Below are 18909 nucleotides of genomic sequence, written 5' to 3'. Positions count from 1 at the left end.
TTACCACAGTGAAAGCTCTGCCACCTCTTGTTTTCAGGCTCCTTTTGGTGGAACCCTAAAGGACGAAGGCCCTGAGGAACACCAGGGAAGCATGGCATGATGGGAGGATGTCCACAGAGAAGGAGAAACGCCAGAGACGTCCAGAGGAACACTTGATAAACCACGTCCTGCCTGAGACAAGAACAGACCCTCAAACTGGAGCAGGCTGTAGTTCTTTTCTCAGGCTGTGGGAATCAGGGTCAACACAGTTATAGATAATAATGTCTGTTTGTCTTGTTCTTGTCACGTTCTCCAACATGCAGCAGCATTAAACTAAACCCTGAGACCAAAGTCTGACTAGAACAACACACACCTCACTGAGGAGAAACAGTAATATCACCATCAGCAGACACAGTGAACACAAACAAACCACGGGTGTGACAGAGAACAGTCACTTTCCCTGCATTCCTTTTGACTTGTGTGAAGTATTTACCCTGCACATTGTTCCAAGTCCAGCTGACTCTGAGCTAAGAGGTAAAACAGGTTTGACTACAGAACAGAACAGAACAGAACAGTAATCTGTTACTACCTGCCTATTACAGGTTGCTAGACCAGATCTGTTTATGGACTGCCATATTTCATGCAAGGAAACTGAGACAGTCCTTGTCCCCTCCTGTCCTCTATTTGTATCTATGTCTGTTTGCACTGGAGTAACCCCACGTACCTAAACAAATTCCTTGTGCAAGTGTACACAGACACTTGGCAATGAAGCTCATTCTGATTCTGAAATATGACTCAGTAGGAAACTATTTGATTCAGTCTGGGCACAAATAAACATAACTTTGTTTAATGAGGCTGGTAAATCACATGACACACTGAACATTCTCAAACACCATGAACAAACCTGGGTGACTGTCACACAGCAGGTACTTAAAGACAAACCTTCCTGGTGAATCAGTTCATCCCAGTGATCAGTGATCAGCTGCTTTAAGACCAAACAGGAGTTCACACCTGGTGAGACACATCCAGTTAGCACTGCTCTGTGGTTGCTGAACCAAACCACACAGGGATGGACGAGCACAGAACAGACTCACTGGTTCCTCTGTAGAACAGTTTCCTATGAAGATGTTGTTTCAGCTGAAGCAGAACAAAGTGGAGCAGCAAAGCAGCTGGTCCCTATGGTCTTCACACTTTGACTCAGATTCAGAACCAGACTAAGTTGCAAGCTGTCCAGCACACACCTTAAGTACTCTGGGACTGATCTCATCTGGTCCTTTTGCTTTGTTGGACTTTAGTTTAGCTAGTTCCTTCCTCCCCCGTTCTGTGGCACAGACTGGGCCTGTGTATTGTGTTGATGAGGAGTCAGATGATGAGGGCAGGGGAGGAGTTATTGGAGGTGAGGTATACTTCAATGTTGTATGGCTGCTGATAGAGGAGATGGTATCAGTGGGCAATGGGGAGGCAGCATTGGCAGAGATGTTGGGTGGGGGGATGTGAAGAGACCCCAAGGCATCAGCTAAGGTGGTGTAGGGAGGAGGGATGGTGTGTGAGGACACTGGGTCAGAGTAAGAAGCAGAGGTGGTGTCAAATCTATTAAAGAACAGGTTAAGTTCATTAGCAAACTTTGAGTCTCCTTCCACAGCAGTGTGCGACTTCTTATAGCCAGTCATTATTTTCATCCCATTCCACACCTCTTTGATATTGTTCTGTCTCAACTTGTGCTCTACTCTGTCTCTATAGAGCTGCTTTGCCTCCCTCAGCTTCCTCTTGAGTTCCTCCTTGTCTCTTGCCATGAACGTCCTCTTCTTCTTGTTGAGGAAGCCTTTAATGTCAGATATTAACATAATATTGATCATTTGAAAATGGTTAGTGTATAATATATTATATATATGTTCAGTGTTATGTCACACACACACACACACACACACACACACACACACACACACCTAAAGGGCAATGTAAAAACTATTTGAGCAGATTGTGATTGATAGCAACAGTAACCATGGTTAGGTCACAAATTCTTTCCATATCAGGTGACGCATACCCAAGTGACTAATATATATAGCTCAGTCAGTCCTCGCTGAGTGTTTGTCCGTGTCATGGGAACATCTGTCGTGGACCTGGACCAGCTGGATCGCACCTCGCTCTGTGCGCCAGTTGAAGGTAAACATGGTGGATGTTACTGAGCAGCTTATAGGACGATAATACGTTTAACATGACATCAATAACGTTTTTATTGCAATATATCGAGTCAGTTTGTTTTAACTGTTGTTAACCTGTAACTAAAGGAGAGTGGCCATGATTTGTCTGATCTGTCGTGCGTCTTTTGATTATTTCTGATTGGATCTTTTCCAAAAAACGTCCCTCACTCACATTTTGTCTCGTTTTTATTAGTTAACGAAAATGTCATTACTTCATTTTTATTTAGTCAGTGAAAAGTCGTTGACAAAATATTTTCGTTCTAATTTTCGTCAACGACATTAACACTGGTCAACAACTGTCACATTATATTTTGACATTAATTTCATACATGCAGCATTTGTCTTGATGAGAATAACAGAGGATAATTTATTCAGCAGCTATAAAATAAACCAATTAAATGCATCCTCACAAGAACAATCACACAATCATTAGCAGGGATGCAGAACTTAGTGGTTAGAACACAAGTTATATCTTACCCAGACATCCAGGAACTTTACCATGAAAAAGAAAGTTCAACCATGGACCGTTGGATTCTTCAGAGTCTGAGGGTCGATGTAGTGACTTGTGTTATGACCTTTACAGCACTGGAGCTAATGACTCCAGGAATGTGTTGATACACAGTGATAGTTTAGGAAGAGTTGTCTCTTTGCTGTGGGCGGGGCCTAAATATGTTAATTAGCCCACGTGTGATGTCACACGGGGCTCAGATTTGAAACCAGGAGTTCTGGATGTTGGTTTCTGACAAAGCTGGAACAACACTATGCAAGAAAACACCCAAAGATATTTGAAAAACACATTTAAAAGTTGGTGCTGCATCTTGTCTCTTTTAAAAAGTCAATGATTAAAGATTTTCCTCCTTCTACCTTTGACCTTTGACCTCATGTGTTTCTGTCTCCTCTGACAGGAGAAGATGGTCTGCTGGATCCTGCTGCTCATCAGCCTGACCCCCTTTACCTGGGGTCAGTTTTTATCCACTAACTCAAATCAATTGGAAATCCAAAATAATCCAAGTTGTGAGTGTGTGTGGTCGTCACTTTCCCTCTGTGTCTCCTCAACAGGAACATTTGTAGTGAATGTGACACAGAGCTCCTATCAGGCAGAGGAGAACCACGACATCACACTGGACTGGACCTTCACAACCACAGCTCACATGTCTCTCTCAGCAGTTTACATCTTCTGTCAACTGTTAACTGAGGACAAAGACCCAGTCCTGTTTCATCTACATGAGGGTGTTGAGGTCCCAGAGTCTCAGGACAAACAGTTTTCAGGACGAGTCCAGTTTGACAAAGACGTCCTCAGAGAAGGACGAGTCAGACTTCATGTGTCCAGACTCAGGACTGAGGACTCTGGTCTGTACCGGTGTCACGTGAAGACAGATGATGGTAGAGCCTATAACAGCTGTCGCCTCAACGTCACAGGTAAGTTGGTTCAGTGAAACTTTCCTCACAGATTCATTTCAGCAGCTTTTTGCTAAATAAGAATCAGAGAAGAAAAGTATTGTGGAAACTACAATCCTTCCTGCTCTGCCTGAACTGAACTGATTCACGTCCTTCTTGCAGAAAAGTTGTTTCTTCACATGAAAGACACAGATTTGATTTGTCTCTTTACAGCAGCGAGGGACTGGTCTGAACCTGAGAGAGAACCTGAGAGACCAGACGCAGCAGGTTGGAGATGGATCGTCCTCATCTGTGGACTGGGACTGACAGCAGCAGGTGGACTGACTGTGTGTTACTGTTGGTTCAATAAGGATCAGACTGGAAAAAAAGATTCCAGAAGAAAAAGAAACTACAGCTCAGGTTCTGCATCAGAGGAACTCGTTTGATCAACAGAATCAGACCAACCCTAAAGTCCATTTTCCAGCTCAGACAGAAATCAGTGGTTTGTCATTGGCTGCAGGTCAGAAAACTGCACATCAGGACACATCAGACAAACCAGCAGGTAACCTGAGCAGCAACTTGATGCTTCATGTATGTTCCATGTTTCAAAGAAGAAAACACAGAAAAACACATCTTTTCCTTCCTGTTGCTCATATTGTTGCTCTGTTTTATTTATGTATGTTACATTTTTTATTTGTTCCTATTGTTGCAAACATTGATATTTGTGTACATTTGTAAATAGAACAACACTAATTTGGAAATATAATAACTTTATATTTCATTGTTTTATCTCTTTATTTTAATTCATTCTGTGAATGAAGACAATAAAAGTCTGAACTGGAGTCAAATAAAATCAGTTTGTCCAATAAAGCAGGTTGTTGCTGTGAGATGATTCCACCTGGTGGTTTCTGGACTAACCTCTCTGTTCCTGGTGGCCTGGATCCACCAGCCTTTTGGTTCACAGCCAAACGGATCATTGGCTTCAGTGGCTTTTACTTTGAAGGATTTAGCTGCTTCCACGTTGCTCAACAAGGCTGCAGGACGACAGCATGACAGCCACACGCTCCATGTACAGAGCTGGAACTTCTAGAAACTCCAACATTAAATATGAAGGAAGGTTCACAGTCAGGAAGCTGTTTCTGCAACTCTCCAAGTCCTGCTGCTTCATAAAGAGCTTTGGTTTTTGACTATAGGAAAAGATATTTCTTCTCCTTCATGTTGATGCACTAAAAAGTCAAACAAAGATTGTTCCCAAGTCCTAAATCTCAGAGTCCAAGTCTCAAGTCACTGTGTGGGACTGAAGCTCAACTTCCCTGATGAAAGACTCAAGTCAAAGATCAAGATTTCAGAGGAAACACATGAACTCAGCTGTTTATCAGAGAAGAGGGGTCCAGTTAGACCATCAGCTCCTCTGACAGGACTGTTCTGGTGCCACCTGCTGGTGGATTTTGGGAACAGCTCCACAGGGAACAGCTCACACTGGTTTGTTTCAGTCTCTAATGAGAAATGATCCAGTGAATTATACTGTGCAACATCAAGATAAGGAAGGTGACAAATGCAGCCTGGATGACCAGAGGATTCAAGAAATCAAAGGTTAAAATGCAGCTGATGTTTGTGCAGCACTTTTTGCTCAACTGATGAATCCTCAAACTTCTACTGACTGATTTTCAGAAAGCCAAGACCCAACTTCAAACAGTGGAACTAAACTCACTTCATCCACTTCCTTCTTGGAGCCAAGAGCTGAACTAGAAATGGTCTTGTGGAGATCAACGGTCAATAAGAACCTACGAGTGTGGGACAGAAACGTGAGCCAAAGAAAAACTGAACTTCTGAACTGAAGTTAGATGTTTCTTACCAACAGAGAGACGACCCAGAGACTGAACCCTCAGGTACAACCCACATTGGATTTCTATCAGAATTTGGGTGATGATCAACAACAAAACTCCTCTTAACATTACAACATAGTAACTTCCTGCTTTGGACAATCCCAGTCTGACCATGTCCAAACTTCCCTAGTAATCACTCTCCAATTCATACAAGGAGCAAATCATGATCAAAGTCTGATCAATTCATGGTTAAAGAGTTAAAATCCAACAACATCAGGCAAAGAAAAGCCAGTCTCAAACCAATTTTGGACTGACAGAACCATGAAACCCAAGACTATCACAGTCCTGATCTGGGCTGCAGATGCTCATCTGGAAGACTAGTTCAGATGTTAGTAACTAGGCTGCTGACTTTCTAGGACACGAGACAGATACAAAGACAACAGACTCTACAATACTTCCCTTAGGACTGTGTCTGGAGGCCTGACCATGATCCAGGGCCAGAACATGGTGGTCGGACGGTTAGTGGCTAAACTGCTCCCCCTGCAGGACATCAGACAGAAACAGGCAGAGCCAGAGTGGTGTTAAAGAGCCAGTGCTTGTTGAGCCCAGGTTCTTCAGTGTCAAGGAAACCATCTAAAGGAAGAGCTCACCTTTGTCCACGAGTCTTCAGGGCCCTTATGGATCCACACGTTGCAGACCCGATGTCTGGTCTCGGTCCGACGTGGTTTTAAGGAGGCACTTTGAGCCTGAAGGCCTTGAAGCTCAGTCCGCCATGCGGCCACGCTGCTCTGCGTGTTGGGGCGTCACGCACCTGTAGCAGGTGCAGACAAACAATGAGGGAGGGTCGCACCAACAAAGTGTCTTTGCTAAAGAAACGCTCGGTGTCTCACCTTTGCCGGACTCTGGGTCCCTGGTCCTGCAGACACAGCTCTGTTCAGGTGAATAATGATCAGATCCACTACAGCCTGAAGCCACGAGGCTTTGTCAGGACGACCCCTCACGTGCAGTTCTCCAACTCAGCCAGCAGGTGTCGCTCTTCTATAAACTATGATCAGGTTGTTCAATGAAAACTAATGATTTGACTTCCTGCCATAAATCCACAGGTTGGACTGTCTCTCTCTGTGTCTGGATATTTCCAGGCTGTTATGGTCTAAACCAAAAAACACATGACCCACCTCTGCACAGCTGGAAGGATTTTGTGTGGATCAGCTGAACCGACACTTCATCATCTTCCTCTGCTGAGTGATAAGACGAAGCAAGAATCAAGTGTCTTTACCCAAACACAAAAGGACCTTTGTGTGCTGGGAAACAGAAAGTATTTGTACTAAATGTTGAAGGACCAATACATGGACTGCTTTAAAATGCTGACCTAGTCAAATCATGAAGGTGACTTATATATAGTTCACAAGTTAAACATGTTTCTGAGCAAAAACAGGAAACACTTCTATTTCAGGGCTGTTGTTAAATAAGTGTTGTTAGTTCATACTTGTTCTTCATCGTTCCAATAAAACGTCTTCCAGTTTTGTGGAACTGTTGCTTTAAAAGCAGTTTAACTTCTATAACCCATGAGCTGTTTTACCTTTGAAGACCCTTAATTCTCATCACGACACAATAAGTCACAGTAAAAATCATTTTGAGGCACTTTACTGACTAAGACAAAGAACTTACAGTATTTTAGACTGAAATCATTTGAATATACACAAAATTATTCCAACACCAACCAATCCCAGGTTCAAGCTGCACAATTCAAAGCTGTCGCTCGCTGCAGGTTTGACATCTTGCAGATTATAAACCACATTTTGTTTCAGAGGAAAATTTGGTGAAGCCACGTTTTATTTTTCAAAACTTGTAAGTTCAGGTTGTAAACACTCAAACGACTTCCTGCTTCACGCTGCATGATGGGACGTGACGTGTCATGTGGTGGACAAGCAGCTGCCTGGAGGAAGGAAAACATTTGTGTGTGGTTGAAACTTTGTTCAGACGTGTATAAGATGAAGAGCTGGTGAAGGACAGAGCACCAAGAGGGAAATGAGTAGGAACCATGAAGATGTTCTCAGTGACTGGTTACATATCTGTAGGACCTTTCCAGGCCCTGTAGGTTCCATTAGACTCACAGAGAGAGAGGACAGTAGGACTTCACTCTGGTGTATTTACATTTTTACATGTCCTCAAACTCCAAAGTCCAAGTTCTCAGGTCAGAGCTGAGTCTGTGGGGATGAAGTCACACCTGAGTCCGTCTTTATGTTAGTGATGGTCACTGGTTTGAGCTGATTAGAAGAAATGCAGCAGGAGAAGCTGAACCATCAGGGATGTTGACAGTAACTTCATGTCTTTGCTGGTGGACTAGGGACTCTGTGCTTGAATCTTGGTTTGGACCTGCACAGTAGAAAAGAGACAACAGTAAGTGCAGACACAGGACAGACACAGTTCAACCCAGACAAAGTTTGCATAAATACCTTTTTCTTCTTGGCGTTGACAGAATATTATCACTGCCAGAGCTGCCAGATTCATTGCAGCTAAAGCTCCGATAAATAAGGCCAGAAAAACGTAATCCTGATATGGATTTTCCTGTGGGGGGTTTTCACCTGCATGGACACATAAGACAAACACATTGGAAATGGAAAAACAAGTTTTAGTGCCCTCAGCTGGTTTTTACGAGACGCTGGTCACAGATTTGCTGTTTCTCTTGGTCGACTTTGTTTTAGTCCCTTTTGTGGCCTGGTTGTTTAAACTGACAGGACCCGACAGTTTGTAACGTCGTGTTTCTGTGTATGAATGAGCTGAGTTCATTCAGTTTAGAAACTCACTGCATCACCTAATATGGACCCACGTCCAGAAGCTGCTGCTCCAGGTGTGGACACGTCACTGTCGCCTCCATCGGGGATCACGTTCAGAAGAAACTTTACTGAGGGTGGAAATCTGAATCAGTTTGGCAGCTGCTGCCGTGTTGACAGTCCTGATCTGCAGTGACGCTACAGTCGACTTACCAGAGCTCTCAAACGCCCACTGCTTCTTGACGTTGTCATAATCAACAGCCAGACTACACCAATAACTTCCAGAGTCTCCGGCTGTGACTGTGGACAGATGAAGTCTGATCCGTCCTTTTCTCAGGGCGTCTCTGTCGCACTGGACCCGTCCTGCAAACTGCTGATGCTGAGCCCCTGGCACCTCACTTCCTTTTACCATGTAATACACAGTCTTCAGAGACCCTGACACACACTCCAGGAAGGCCGCAGACAAGTCCATGGTGGTCTGAACGTCCCATCCGATGGTGATGTTGTGGTTCTCCTCTGCCTGATAGACGTTCTGGCTCTTCTTCACAGCAAATATCCCTGCAGAGGAGAGACAGGGAACAGACTGTAATGAGTCTTAATCAGACTGTGTCATGTCTCTGATAGTTGTCAGATTCATTTGGAAAAGGAAAGGAAAGGTTGGACATAGTCCTAACCACAGACAGAGGTCAGGCCAAACACCAGAAGGATCCAGATCATCTTCTCACTGTGAGGAAACAAAAAACATTTTATTAGATGAAGAATAGAATTTAATTCACACAGAACAGATCAGCTGATCACTGGAGTCCTGAACATATTTAACTGCATCGTCAGCACAGATAAGATCTTGTCTTGTCATCACACTGTGCATTTATTGTCCCACCTGTTCACGTGTTTGGAGGCTGATGGTCTGTCAGCTGTTCCCAGGAACCATGAGCTCCTCCCCAGGTTCATAAGTACAAACAAGGTGAAGACACAGTTTTCCTGTTGGACCAGTTCCTGGCTGCATTATAGTCTGACGTCCTGGGAAAAAACCAAACACACTGGAAAAACCCTTTAAGTGACTGATATGAAGCTGAGGTTCTAGAGACTCAGCTCAGGTTTCCATAATCCCCCAGTGACCCCATGGTCATATTTATAGTTTGGCTGCTTCTGTTGAAACCAGTAGAACTTAAAGGGACCAAGAACATGACAGCTGCAGATTTCCTCTGTGTAGAAAACACCCAACAACTGTTTTATGATCTAGACAAACCAGTGTGGATGAACAAACGTGTTAGAAACACTCCAGGTGAATGTGCTCAGACCGTCCTGGGACTTTATTACTGCTGACAAACCCAAAGAACCGTAAAGATCAGACCCTGGAGAAGATTTTCCACATTTACAGTAAAGAAGTTCAATAAAAGATGAAACATGACCAGTCTGGTTGGTTCAGAGCGAGTTTCTCATTTTTCTGACAGTGATTTAAAAGTGCGTCATGCTCAGTAAACAAAGACAGGAAATGTGTTTATGCAACAGGTAAAAGACAAAGAGTAAATCCTGCACTGGGTTTGACTTACTGACCTGGTTGGAGGAGATGGAGCAGCTGATTAACTCGCTTTATGTCGCATTAATTATTTAATGACCAGCTGGATGAACTGAACAGCTTCACTACAAAACAGCCCGAATGAGTCTGACCAGGAAGAGAAAGAGCTTTACAAACAACTGGTGACGGTCATGTGACAGAGGAGGGACTACAAGTTTAAAGAACCTGTGGTAACACACATGGGTCATGTGACCAGGGAAAACACATGAGTGAAAGTGAAAGTGAAACAGATTCAGCTCCAGAGTTAAAACATTTAACCCTCTGGGGTCTGAGGGGGTTTTTGGGGCCTGGACAAATTTTGACATGTCCTGACATTTGTGCTTTTTTCAGTGTTTTTTAAACATATTAATGTCTAAAGTCTAATAACACTGTAATCAGCACAAAATTGGCTACAATAATATGTGAGCTTCAAGTTTATACATTATTGTGTTTTTGAGAAAAAAGTGTTTATGCATGGCTAGTGAAAAACTACAATTTTTTACTCACTGAAATAAGACCATAAAACACAAACAGAACATTGGTTCACAAGACTTTGGAGACCAGCATGTTGTAGGCTAAAGTGTTTACTTCAGAGTGCTGTGAATGTCATCTTGTTCACACATTCACAGTAAACAATACACTGATTTAAATTTTCTAAGACACTTTTTGTCCAGAAAGGCCATATGCAAGAGGGTGTGTCTGAGGATGAATAGTCATGTGATTGTGCTCATCTTGTGCTTCTTTCTCTCTCTCTTGGACCAAGCCCTGTGTTGCTCTGCACTCTCTCTCTCTTTCCTTCTTTTCAAGCTTATCTTTTAATTGCACTAATTGTCTAGTACTCAGACTCCCTCCTACAGGAAACCCCAGTTCCCACCATACAGTCAGTTGTTTACAAGTTCCATTGTACTTCTTTCTCATTTCTTCACATAACGGTGACAATGCAGTTGTCTCTGGCCATGAATTAGCTTCTTTCTTAGTACCCAGTACTAAACCCATTTCTCTAGTAGCCATACTCTTGTTATCTTTCGTCACGCGACCCAGAGTCTTTCACTGTGCTGCATACAACAGTAAATAATAACACAATGGGTCTACCAAGACAACGTCTCATGAACTACTCAACAGTGTAGTGAGTTTCTCTTGCTGTAACATTAGGCAAGGCAAGTTTATTTATACAGCACAATTCATACAGAGTCATTCAAAGTGCTTTACAGAAATAAACGACAGGTTAAAAATACATAAGCAAGAATAAAAATAAAAGGCATGACACCACTTTGTCACCACATTTACCCCTTATGATATCGACTATCGGACCACGCTGACCCATATTTGTGGGTCCCCTACTTTCATTTTGTCCCATCCCTGATGGACTAAAAGTACCTCAACACAGACTATCTGCGGAGACGATCCTGAGTCCCGGACTCTTACGTCTAGGATCGAGTAGACTACAGCCGGAGGTTCCAAACCCCTTATTTAAGTCTACAGCTGTTTAGACCCGTATTCTAAGGATAACACTAAAGCGCCTGGGTTCCTAAGCCCGGGGTCCCTGACCCAATTGGCTTTAGATCCTAGGTTCCCAACCTAATCAACTTTGAGTACTGACCGTGAGTCCGATTGTCTCCCCCAACAGGACAAAATTACAGGTCTGTCTGTGTCTCTGCTGCTTCGCTGTTGGTCCATACTGTTGTTTCTTGGGCTGGATCAGCGGCCGGGCTCCTTAGGACCAAAATATATTCAAGATGTATTAGTTCCCTATGAGGTTTCCAGACCCCTCAGGTCATCTGGGACAGGTCTACTGTGTGTTCCCAGAACCAGAACCAAACAAAGTGAAGCAGCATTCAGTCACTATGCTCCTCACTTGTGGAACAAACTTCCTGGACACCTGAGGTCTGCTCCAACTGTCAGCTCATTCAGATCAGGACTGGAAACACTGTTGTTTCCTGCTGCCTTCAAATAATTGTTCATCCTTGTTTTCTTAATGTGTTTTGACATCTTATTTTAATTTACTTTATTTGATTTCAATTTATTTTATGTTAAATGTCTGTTTTTAGATGCTCTTTTCCATGATTTTAATGTAATTACATGCCTTGTAAAGCCCTTTGAATAGCGTAGTGTATGAAAGGTGCTATACAAAGACATTTGCCTTGCCTAAAGGATGGCAAATTTAATAATAATAAACAACGGGCAAAGCGACAGAGTCACATCAGAGCATACGATCTGCAGGACGACTGACCACGGACAAAGGAAATGATCAACTTTTATATCTGCTCAGCAGCATTAATTTACACTTTAGAGTCACTCATGTAAATCATGCTGGCATGGCAACATATGTAATATGATTAGTGTGTCCATGTCTTTTCGTCTGCTTCCTAATGAAATACAAAGCAGGGTCAAAAGTCTTCATTGAATTCACACAGGTCACACAGAGTTGACAGACATGGTGAACCCTGAGACCAAAGTCTAACTGGGACAACACGCCCCTCACTGAGGAGAAAACATTTCCAAACCACAGTTTCCTACCTGCGGCACCCATGTGCCATCTAATGCAGGTAGGAAACTGTGAAGTCAAGAGTTTTTAGTCACTTCACTTTGTTTCTCTTTCCATCACCCACTGACTCTGGGTCCATATGTTTGGTAGATCAGGTTTGACTTCAGCAAACCAACAGCCTTCTCTTTATGTCACATCATCAGGCACGGAGACATTTAAAATCCTCTGAGATTGTAAATGTAAACAAGTCTCTGCCTTAGAAATCCTTAGTGTCAGGGGGTTTTTGTTTGAGGCCAAAGTCAGATGGAAATGAGTGGAACACTGAAACATGTGACCTGAAACATATTTGTGTGTTTGCTCTCTAACAGCAGGACGTCACCTCAACCTCAGGTTCAGTCATATCTGCCACAGACATAGGACCAACATCGCTGCAGATACTGTTCAGTGTTGGTTGGTTTCCCAGTCCAATGTAGACTCTGATCCTTCCCCGACTCTGGTTCTGGACTCTCTGTTGGTCTCTGAGGTTTTGGTTCATCAGCAGCTGCTGTGAAGAAAAGACACAGAAAAAATGAATGTGATTCTTTGACCTTTAACATCCCAAGAATGTCTTCATCATATCATGTTACATGGGCACTTTATTCTTCTTCAAGAGCAAACTTTAAATCTGAACAATTTGGACTTGAACATTTTATTCATGGAAATTTGAACTAAAACTCTCTCAGGTTCTCTCTCAGGTTCAGACCAGTCCCTCGCTGCTGTGAAGAGACAAATCAAATCAAACAACTTTTCTGCAAGAAGGACGTGAATCAGTTCAGTTCAGGCAGGCAAATCTGCATCACATGTGTGAAGTTGGATCAAGATGCACTTGGAAAAATAAAGTCCAGCCTGTGTCCTCATCTCTCATTCAGGAATAAAGTCTGTTTCTGTTCTGGTTCTGTCACAGACTCAGGACTGAGGACTCTGGTCTGTACCTGTGTGACATGAAAACTGCACCAAGAGCCCACCTCCATCAGCAGGTTCAAATGAGATAATAAAATAATAAAACAATAACTGATGAAAAACATAAGAACTGTGTATTAAAATCTATGTGCAGATGTGAATCTGACAGGTATGTAGTGACCTGTAGACTCCACTACAGTGGAGCCCAGACTGTGACAACTACAACATGTGGCTGCACAAGTCACGTAAACACTGATATGACAACATGACAACAGTCTGCTGCTGAGGAAAACTGTTCTTGTGTTTTAAGAACAAGAAGAAGAAGAAGAAGAAGAAGAAGAAGCACTTTATTAATCCCCAAGGGGAAATTCAGTAATTCAGTAATTTTGTCACCAGTTGATTCTTGAAATCTCTTAAAGGAAACGTCTGCAGAAGTTTACACAGCGTCAAAGTTACTGATGCAACAACACTTCAGACCTACACCACCACATCCTCAGGCTGATTCACATATTGTTTTTATCCAGTACCAGGAGGCTCTGTAGATCTGAGAGTGGAGAGCAGCCATGACAGTAAAAATATTTACTGACCTGGGGTCAGTTTTTATCCACTAACTCAAATCAATTGGAAATCCAAAATAATCCAAGTTGTGAGTGTGTGTGGTCGTCACTTTCCCTCTGTGTCTCCTCAACAGGAACATTTGTAGTGAATGTGACACAGAGCTCCTATCAGGCAGAGGAGAACCACGACATCACACTGGACTGGACCTTCACAACCACAGCTCACATGTCTCTCTCAGCAGTTTACATCTTCTGTCAACTGTTAACTGAGGACAAAGACCCAGTCCTGTTTCATCTACATGAGGGTGTTGAGGTCCCAGAGTCTCAGGGCAAACAGTTTTCAGGACGAGTCCAGTTTGACAAAGACGTCCTCAGAGAAGGACGAGTCAGACTTCATGTGTCCAGACTCAGGACTGAGGACTCTGGTCTGTACCGGTGTGATGTGAAGACAGATGTTGGTGCAGGTTCTGACAAATGTCTCCTCAAAGTCACAGGTAAGTTGGTTCAGTCCAGTTGAACAGTGTCCTTGTGTGTCCATGTTGGACAGACTGTGGTGATAAACTGGACCTGATGGACTGAGGCTCTGAGCTCTGTGTGATTTACTACGATGATTTTTCTAACATCATATCACTCACATGCTGCACATGGCAACAAACATCATTAGGTCCAAGCCCAAACTGTCCAGATGTTCCATTTTTTTAATATTGAAATCTTGTTATTCTTGATCCAAATTTAGCTAAAAACCCGCCGACAATAAAACCACAGCTTAACACAAATCTCCAAACCCCAGATCCAGAGGACACGACGGTGGTTAAAGGTGAGAGTTCAGTTCAGTGCAGTTGCTTTAACAAACCCCTGAATCAGCTCATATTCATGTTTGTTCTGTCCAGTTGCTGTAGCTTTTGTTTGCTTGTTTGATGTCAGGTGTTTCGCACCATCGGGGCGTTCGGGTCTCGGTTCTGGTCGTCTTCATCGTCCTGCTGCTGAGCATCGCTGGAGGATATTTACTGAGACACCAGTTTCTACGACATGTAAGCCCAAAGTCGCTTCTTGTGGTCTAAGTCTTTTGGGATACAACTGGGTGATTATTAAACTTGTGCTTAACTTACTGCTTATTGTTCATCCAGCCTCTGAAGTATGACCCCGCCCCACCAGCCCCAGCTTGAGTGCCTTTTCGTGGAGATGGGAGGATTATACATTCACCTTTTGCACCTGAGAGCTTTTCTTACTGCTCCTCAGTCAGATGAGTCATTTGGAGAGAGAAGCACAGCCCTGAAGAGAAATATGCCATAACTGCAAAGACGTATGGCCAACGGCAGGTTCACTCCAAAGAGCCTTTAGGTTTCTGTGGAGGGAAAAGATGCAGATCCTGATGGCAGCACTTGTTTTGGCGTTAGTGTTCTAGTTTCATACATCACCAGCCATTTTCAGCGATGACCTCTTCCTCACCCAAACCTCACAGGTTCAGTTGTGAGCCAACAAACATCCCTAAGGAGAAGAACTGGGAGTGTCATATTTTGTCTACTGATGTAGACGTGTTGTTCCTGAATATTTGATCCCACTGTCTGTCAGGGTTACTGAGCTGCCTCAGCCTGACTGACTAGTACATGACTGGCTTCAGTTCAGAGTGAAGTGTCAGTCTGAGTTCTGTCCAACAATCTACATCTTAAAGCATTAAAACTTACATTTCACCTGCCACAGACTCACACATTCTTTAAGTTTCATTGGTGCGGACTGATTTTGTAACCGAGCAGACACTGAGACCTCTGGAAGTATTTTATATTGAGAGTAAAGTCAGAATATCCTAAAAATAATATTCATTTAAGGATTTTTGTTCTTGATTTTCATACCTGTATCAGACAATTCTATTTTTCTGTTAGACAGAATGTTCTTATAAAAGTTGTGTATCATTGTTATTGTTGGTTTTGAATATGAATATCCATACATACTAGTTTAGCATTTATTTACACATGCACACTTTACATCTGTTGTTTTATGGATGTTGGTATAGTTTAACAGCAAACACGTTTCTAAATAAACATTCTTCATTAAAAAGCTTCATTGTTCTCTGACTGTTGATTCTGATGTGTGATGATCTGATTAAATCTCTGTTAGTGATAAGAAAAAGGTTTTCAGGCCACAGCTGATCAGACCTCTGGGGCCCGTTCTTCATACGTCGCTTATTACATCCAAGATCATATGATCCAGCTAATCATTATCTGGCTAAGTTGGTTCTTCGAACACACCTGTTGATTAGTATGGCTGGATTGAGTTACCTGAGATCATTGTGTGTTCATGCACTGGTTTAAAGGGGCGATGTATCGATTGTAGAAACACTGATCAGCAAAGCTGCGATTGGTTTCCCACAGTGGCCAAAGAGCGTGCACTTTTTCTCAGCGACAGAACAAGAACTCTTAATGGAGGGCTATGGCGAGTTCCAAAATTTAAAAACGTCAGGGAACAGCTCAAAGGCTGCAAAAGCCAGGAGAGAGGGTTGGCAGGAAGTTGCAGCCAAATGCATAAGTAACAGTGTTAGATGTTTTTATCACTTATTACAGTAAATAATATGTATTTTTCTTTTTTTATTGTCATAATTACTTTAATCTTTTATATTAGAGCCACCAAGGGACCCACTGGAACCTGGGAACAAGTAAAGGTGAAATACAAGAAGTTTCTACAAAATGGTGATATTAACTGTTAACTATATTAACTACATTTACTGTTTTTTACTCCTTTATTTAAAAGACAAATGATGTGCTTGTTTGTTTATATCAGCAAACAGGAAAAAGGCAGAATAAAAACAAAACAACATAAAAAAAAAACAGGCAACCCTCAGACTTGCCAACACTGAGATCTTCCCTTTAGTTGGCCGAAGGTTATTTCAATGCATGCATTTGTCCTGGCTGCAGCTGCACTGTAACGGGTTTGTGGCCCATGGTTGGGGTCAGGGAACGGGGTCATAAAAAACTGCCTACAGGCCCCTGTCCCCAAGCAGGATCCCATCATAGTCACCTGTACACCCCAAAATCAATAATTACTTTATTACTTTTCTACATACAAGTTAATTACTTTATCACTTTATTAATTGTTAGTAATTAATATAATTTAAATAATATTTGATTTAATAACTTTAAATTAGAATAACTGCTGTAACAATTGAATTTCCCCTTGGGGATTAATAAAGTAGTCTTCTTCTTCCTCTTCAGACTCCTCATTTTCTCTGACACTAGTGAAGCGTTTGAAAGCAGCAGACGCCACAAACCGTCTGGTCTGTTCACGGTCCAACAGCACAACCACCTACTGACCCAGGCTGCCTTCATGTAGTCTGCTCTGCATCAGGCTGATGTGGGACAGCTGAAGCTTCCTTCCCTGAAACATGTCAGCATCAGTTTCTGCCTCAGCACCACAGTCGGCTGATTCACCAGAGGGATCCTGGTCAGGAAGCAACAGGAAGCAATGGGCTGCACGTTGCTTCCTGTTTGGAGTGATGGGTGGGCCACTGGGCGGACTGTTAACCTTCACTTTACTTCAGTCGCTTCTTACTGGTCACTTTGGTCACTTGCTGCTGCTGCAGTTATTCTCGGAAGAGCTTCATCAACTGCTCTGTGGTCATTAAAGACCAGCTTCTTGAATCTTGGCTCTAAAATGGTGGTTTCTGAGAGAACAGTGCTGGATTCAATTCTGTGGAACTTTCTGTCCATGGACGCCCAGAGAGCAGCCACTAACTCTTGTCACTTTCCCTGTGGTCACTCTGGTCTGATGCTCAGCTGTCACTCTCTGTACAGGATCAACATTTTGGAGGCTGTGACATAGCTCTCTCTCTCTCTCTCTCTCTCTCTCTCTCTCTCTCTCTTTCTCTTTCCTGTTCGTGTGCTGTGTGTAACTCCGCCCCCCCTCCTCTGAGACACCACACATATTGACCAATCACATGCTGCTCAGAGAGAGAGAGAGAGAGAGAGAGAGAGAGAGAGAGAGAGAGAGAGAGAGAGAGAGAGAGAGAGAGAGAGAGAGAGCAGGGACTATTTATTGGGACTGACAGACTCCAAATCAAGACCAGAGCGATGAGCGGGGCTTTTTAGACACAAACTCTCTACTGGTCCTGAGCCAGAGAGACTTTATCGGACCCAGAGAGTCTTTAACGTGGTCTGAGCTGAGACCTGATCCAGAGAGACTTTAACGTGGTCTGAGCTGAGACCTGATCCAGAGAGACTTTAACATGGTCTGAGCTGAGACCTGATCCAGAGAGACTTTAACGTGGTCTGAGCTGAGACCTGATCCAGTCTGCTGCCGAGGAAAACGCTGTTCTTGAAGGTAAGAAACATGTTTGTGTCCATTCTCCTTCATTGACATCATGTATTGAGGCAACTCTGCAGCAGAAAGGCTTCAAATCTGCATCACATGTGTGAAGTTGGATCAAGATGCGCTTGGAAAAATCAAGTCAAGCTGAAATGTCCCGGGTCCATCAGTCTGCAGGTTTATGCTGGAACGGAGCAGTCAGACCAGAATCCAAAGCTGTGTTTGTTACGAAGGTGTGACTGAGAAGGAAAAGTCTCAGGACCCAAATCAGGACGAGTCTCTATTAAATAATGTTTTTAAAGGGGAAACAAACTCAAAGCGTCTCGTTACTTGTTTTCAGCTGATCAGCGAGTTGACCAGGAATTAATTTGCAGATGGAAAATAACCCGAGACAAAATAATCTGAACGATGAGAAAGTTCCTGTTGGTGCTGGACTGGAAGAAGGACCAGTCTCAGAATCAGAGACCAGACAAGATCCAACATCGTCGGACTGGACTCACCTGGTCTGTTTCAGTCCATCTCCAATGAAGACTTCTTACAGTCAGACGTGAAACCGGAAGTAAATTTAAATTTATATCCACCTCATTCGACAAAGGAGCCGTGACTGTTCCCATGTGACTTTTCAGACAGTAAGAAAAACACCAGCTTTAGATCAACTTCATCTGTTACACAGGAAACAGCGACCACAGTCAACTCCGCCTTCTACATATAAACAGACCGATGAGGGGATTTTGGCGCCTGACACTGTAGACTCAGAATGTTATACCCGGAACAGAAACAGAAACAGCTCTAGCAGCGGATTTGGCTTTTTTTTTTTTTTAAACCGCTTTTCCACCCCCATAAACCAAAACAGGCAGAAACCATCAGCATCTTCCTGTAGAAAATCCTTTGGCAAAGACTTTGGCTGATGCTGAGTT

General features: G+C 43.1%; 3 protein-coding genes and 1 long non-coding RNA gene across 10 annotated transcripts in view; 3 read left to right on the top strand and 1 right to left on the bottom strand.

The window, feature by feature from the left end:
- Positions 1 to 3123: 3123 nt before the first annotated feature.
- LOC113140946 (butyrophilin subfamily 2 member A2-like) lies at positions 3124 to 4427 on the top strand. The gene is made up of 3 exons (XM_026325087.2): positions 3124 to 3140; positions 3240 to 3599; positions 3792 to 4427. Exons 2-3 carry the CDS (start codon positions 3332 to 3334, stop codon positions 4001 to 4003), a joined length of 480 nt encoding a protein of 159 aa, XP_026180872.2. The 5' UTR covers positions 3124 to 3140; positions 3240 to 3331; the 3' UTR covers positions 4004 to 4427.
- Positions 4428 to 7011: 2584 nt separating this feature from the next.
- Positions 7012 to 9887, bottom strand: LOC113140557 (uncharacterized). Of its 5 annotated transcripts, none has more exons than XR_003296666.2 (7): positions 9715 to 9883; positions 9038 to 9177; positions 8832 to 8881; positions 8371 to 8715; positions 8191 to 8288; positions 7840 to 7968; positions 7012 to 7747 (listed from the first exon to the last, which is right to left on the bottom strand). XR_003296666.2 is itself a non-coding variant. In XM_026324446.2 (7 exons), the coding sequence occupies exons 2-7, from the start codon at positions 9106 to 9108 to the stop codon at positions 7638 to 7640; spliced, it is 795 nt and encodes a 264-aa protein (XP_026180231.1). In that variant the 5' UTR covers positions 9109 to 9177; positions 9715 to 9885; the 3' UTR covers positions 7012 to 7637. The 5 variants fall into 5 exon arrangements, 3 of the variants coding, with proteins under 3 accessions (XP_026180231.1, XP_026180221.1, XP_026180239.1); XR_003296662.2 differs by having other exon boundaries at positions 7012 to 7759; positions 9715 to 9882; XM_026324446.2 differs by having other exon boundaries at positions 8199 to 8288; positions 9715 to 9885.
- Positions 9888 to 14425: 4538 nt separating this feature from the next.
- Positions 14426 to 15755, top strand: LOC113141892 (uncharacterized). Its single transcript, XR_003296856.2, has 2 exons — positions 14426 to 14727; positions 14824 to 15755. It is a non-coding gene; the product is annotated as an uncharacterized LOC113141892 (long non-coding RNA).
- A 1978-nt stretch (positions 15756 to 17733) lies between these two features.
- The window catches only part of LOC113140830 (uncharacterized), a 54020-nt gene continuing 52844 nt past the window's right edge, over positions 17734 to 18909 (top strand). For all 3 annotated transcript variants that reach the window (XM_026324864.1, XM_026324883.1, XM_026324874.1), the window contains exon 1: positions 17734 to 18007. The gene's annotated coding sequence lies outside the window, so the exon portion shown is untranslated. The remainder of the gene's footprint in view (positions 18008 to 18909) is intronic.

Source organism: Mastacembelus armatus, chromosome 18 (genome assembly GCF_900324485.2).
Source record: "Mastacembelus armatus chromosome 18, fMasArm1.2, whole genome shotgun sequence".
NCBI classification, from domain to species: domain Eukaryota; kingdom Metazoa; phylum Chordata; class Actinopteri; order Synbranchiformes; family Mastacembelidae; genus Mastacembelus; species Mastacembelus armatus.
This window is presented reverse-complemented; position numbering and strand designations above follow the sequence as displayed.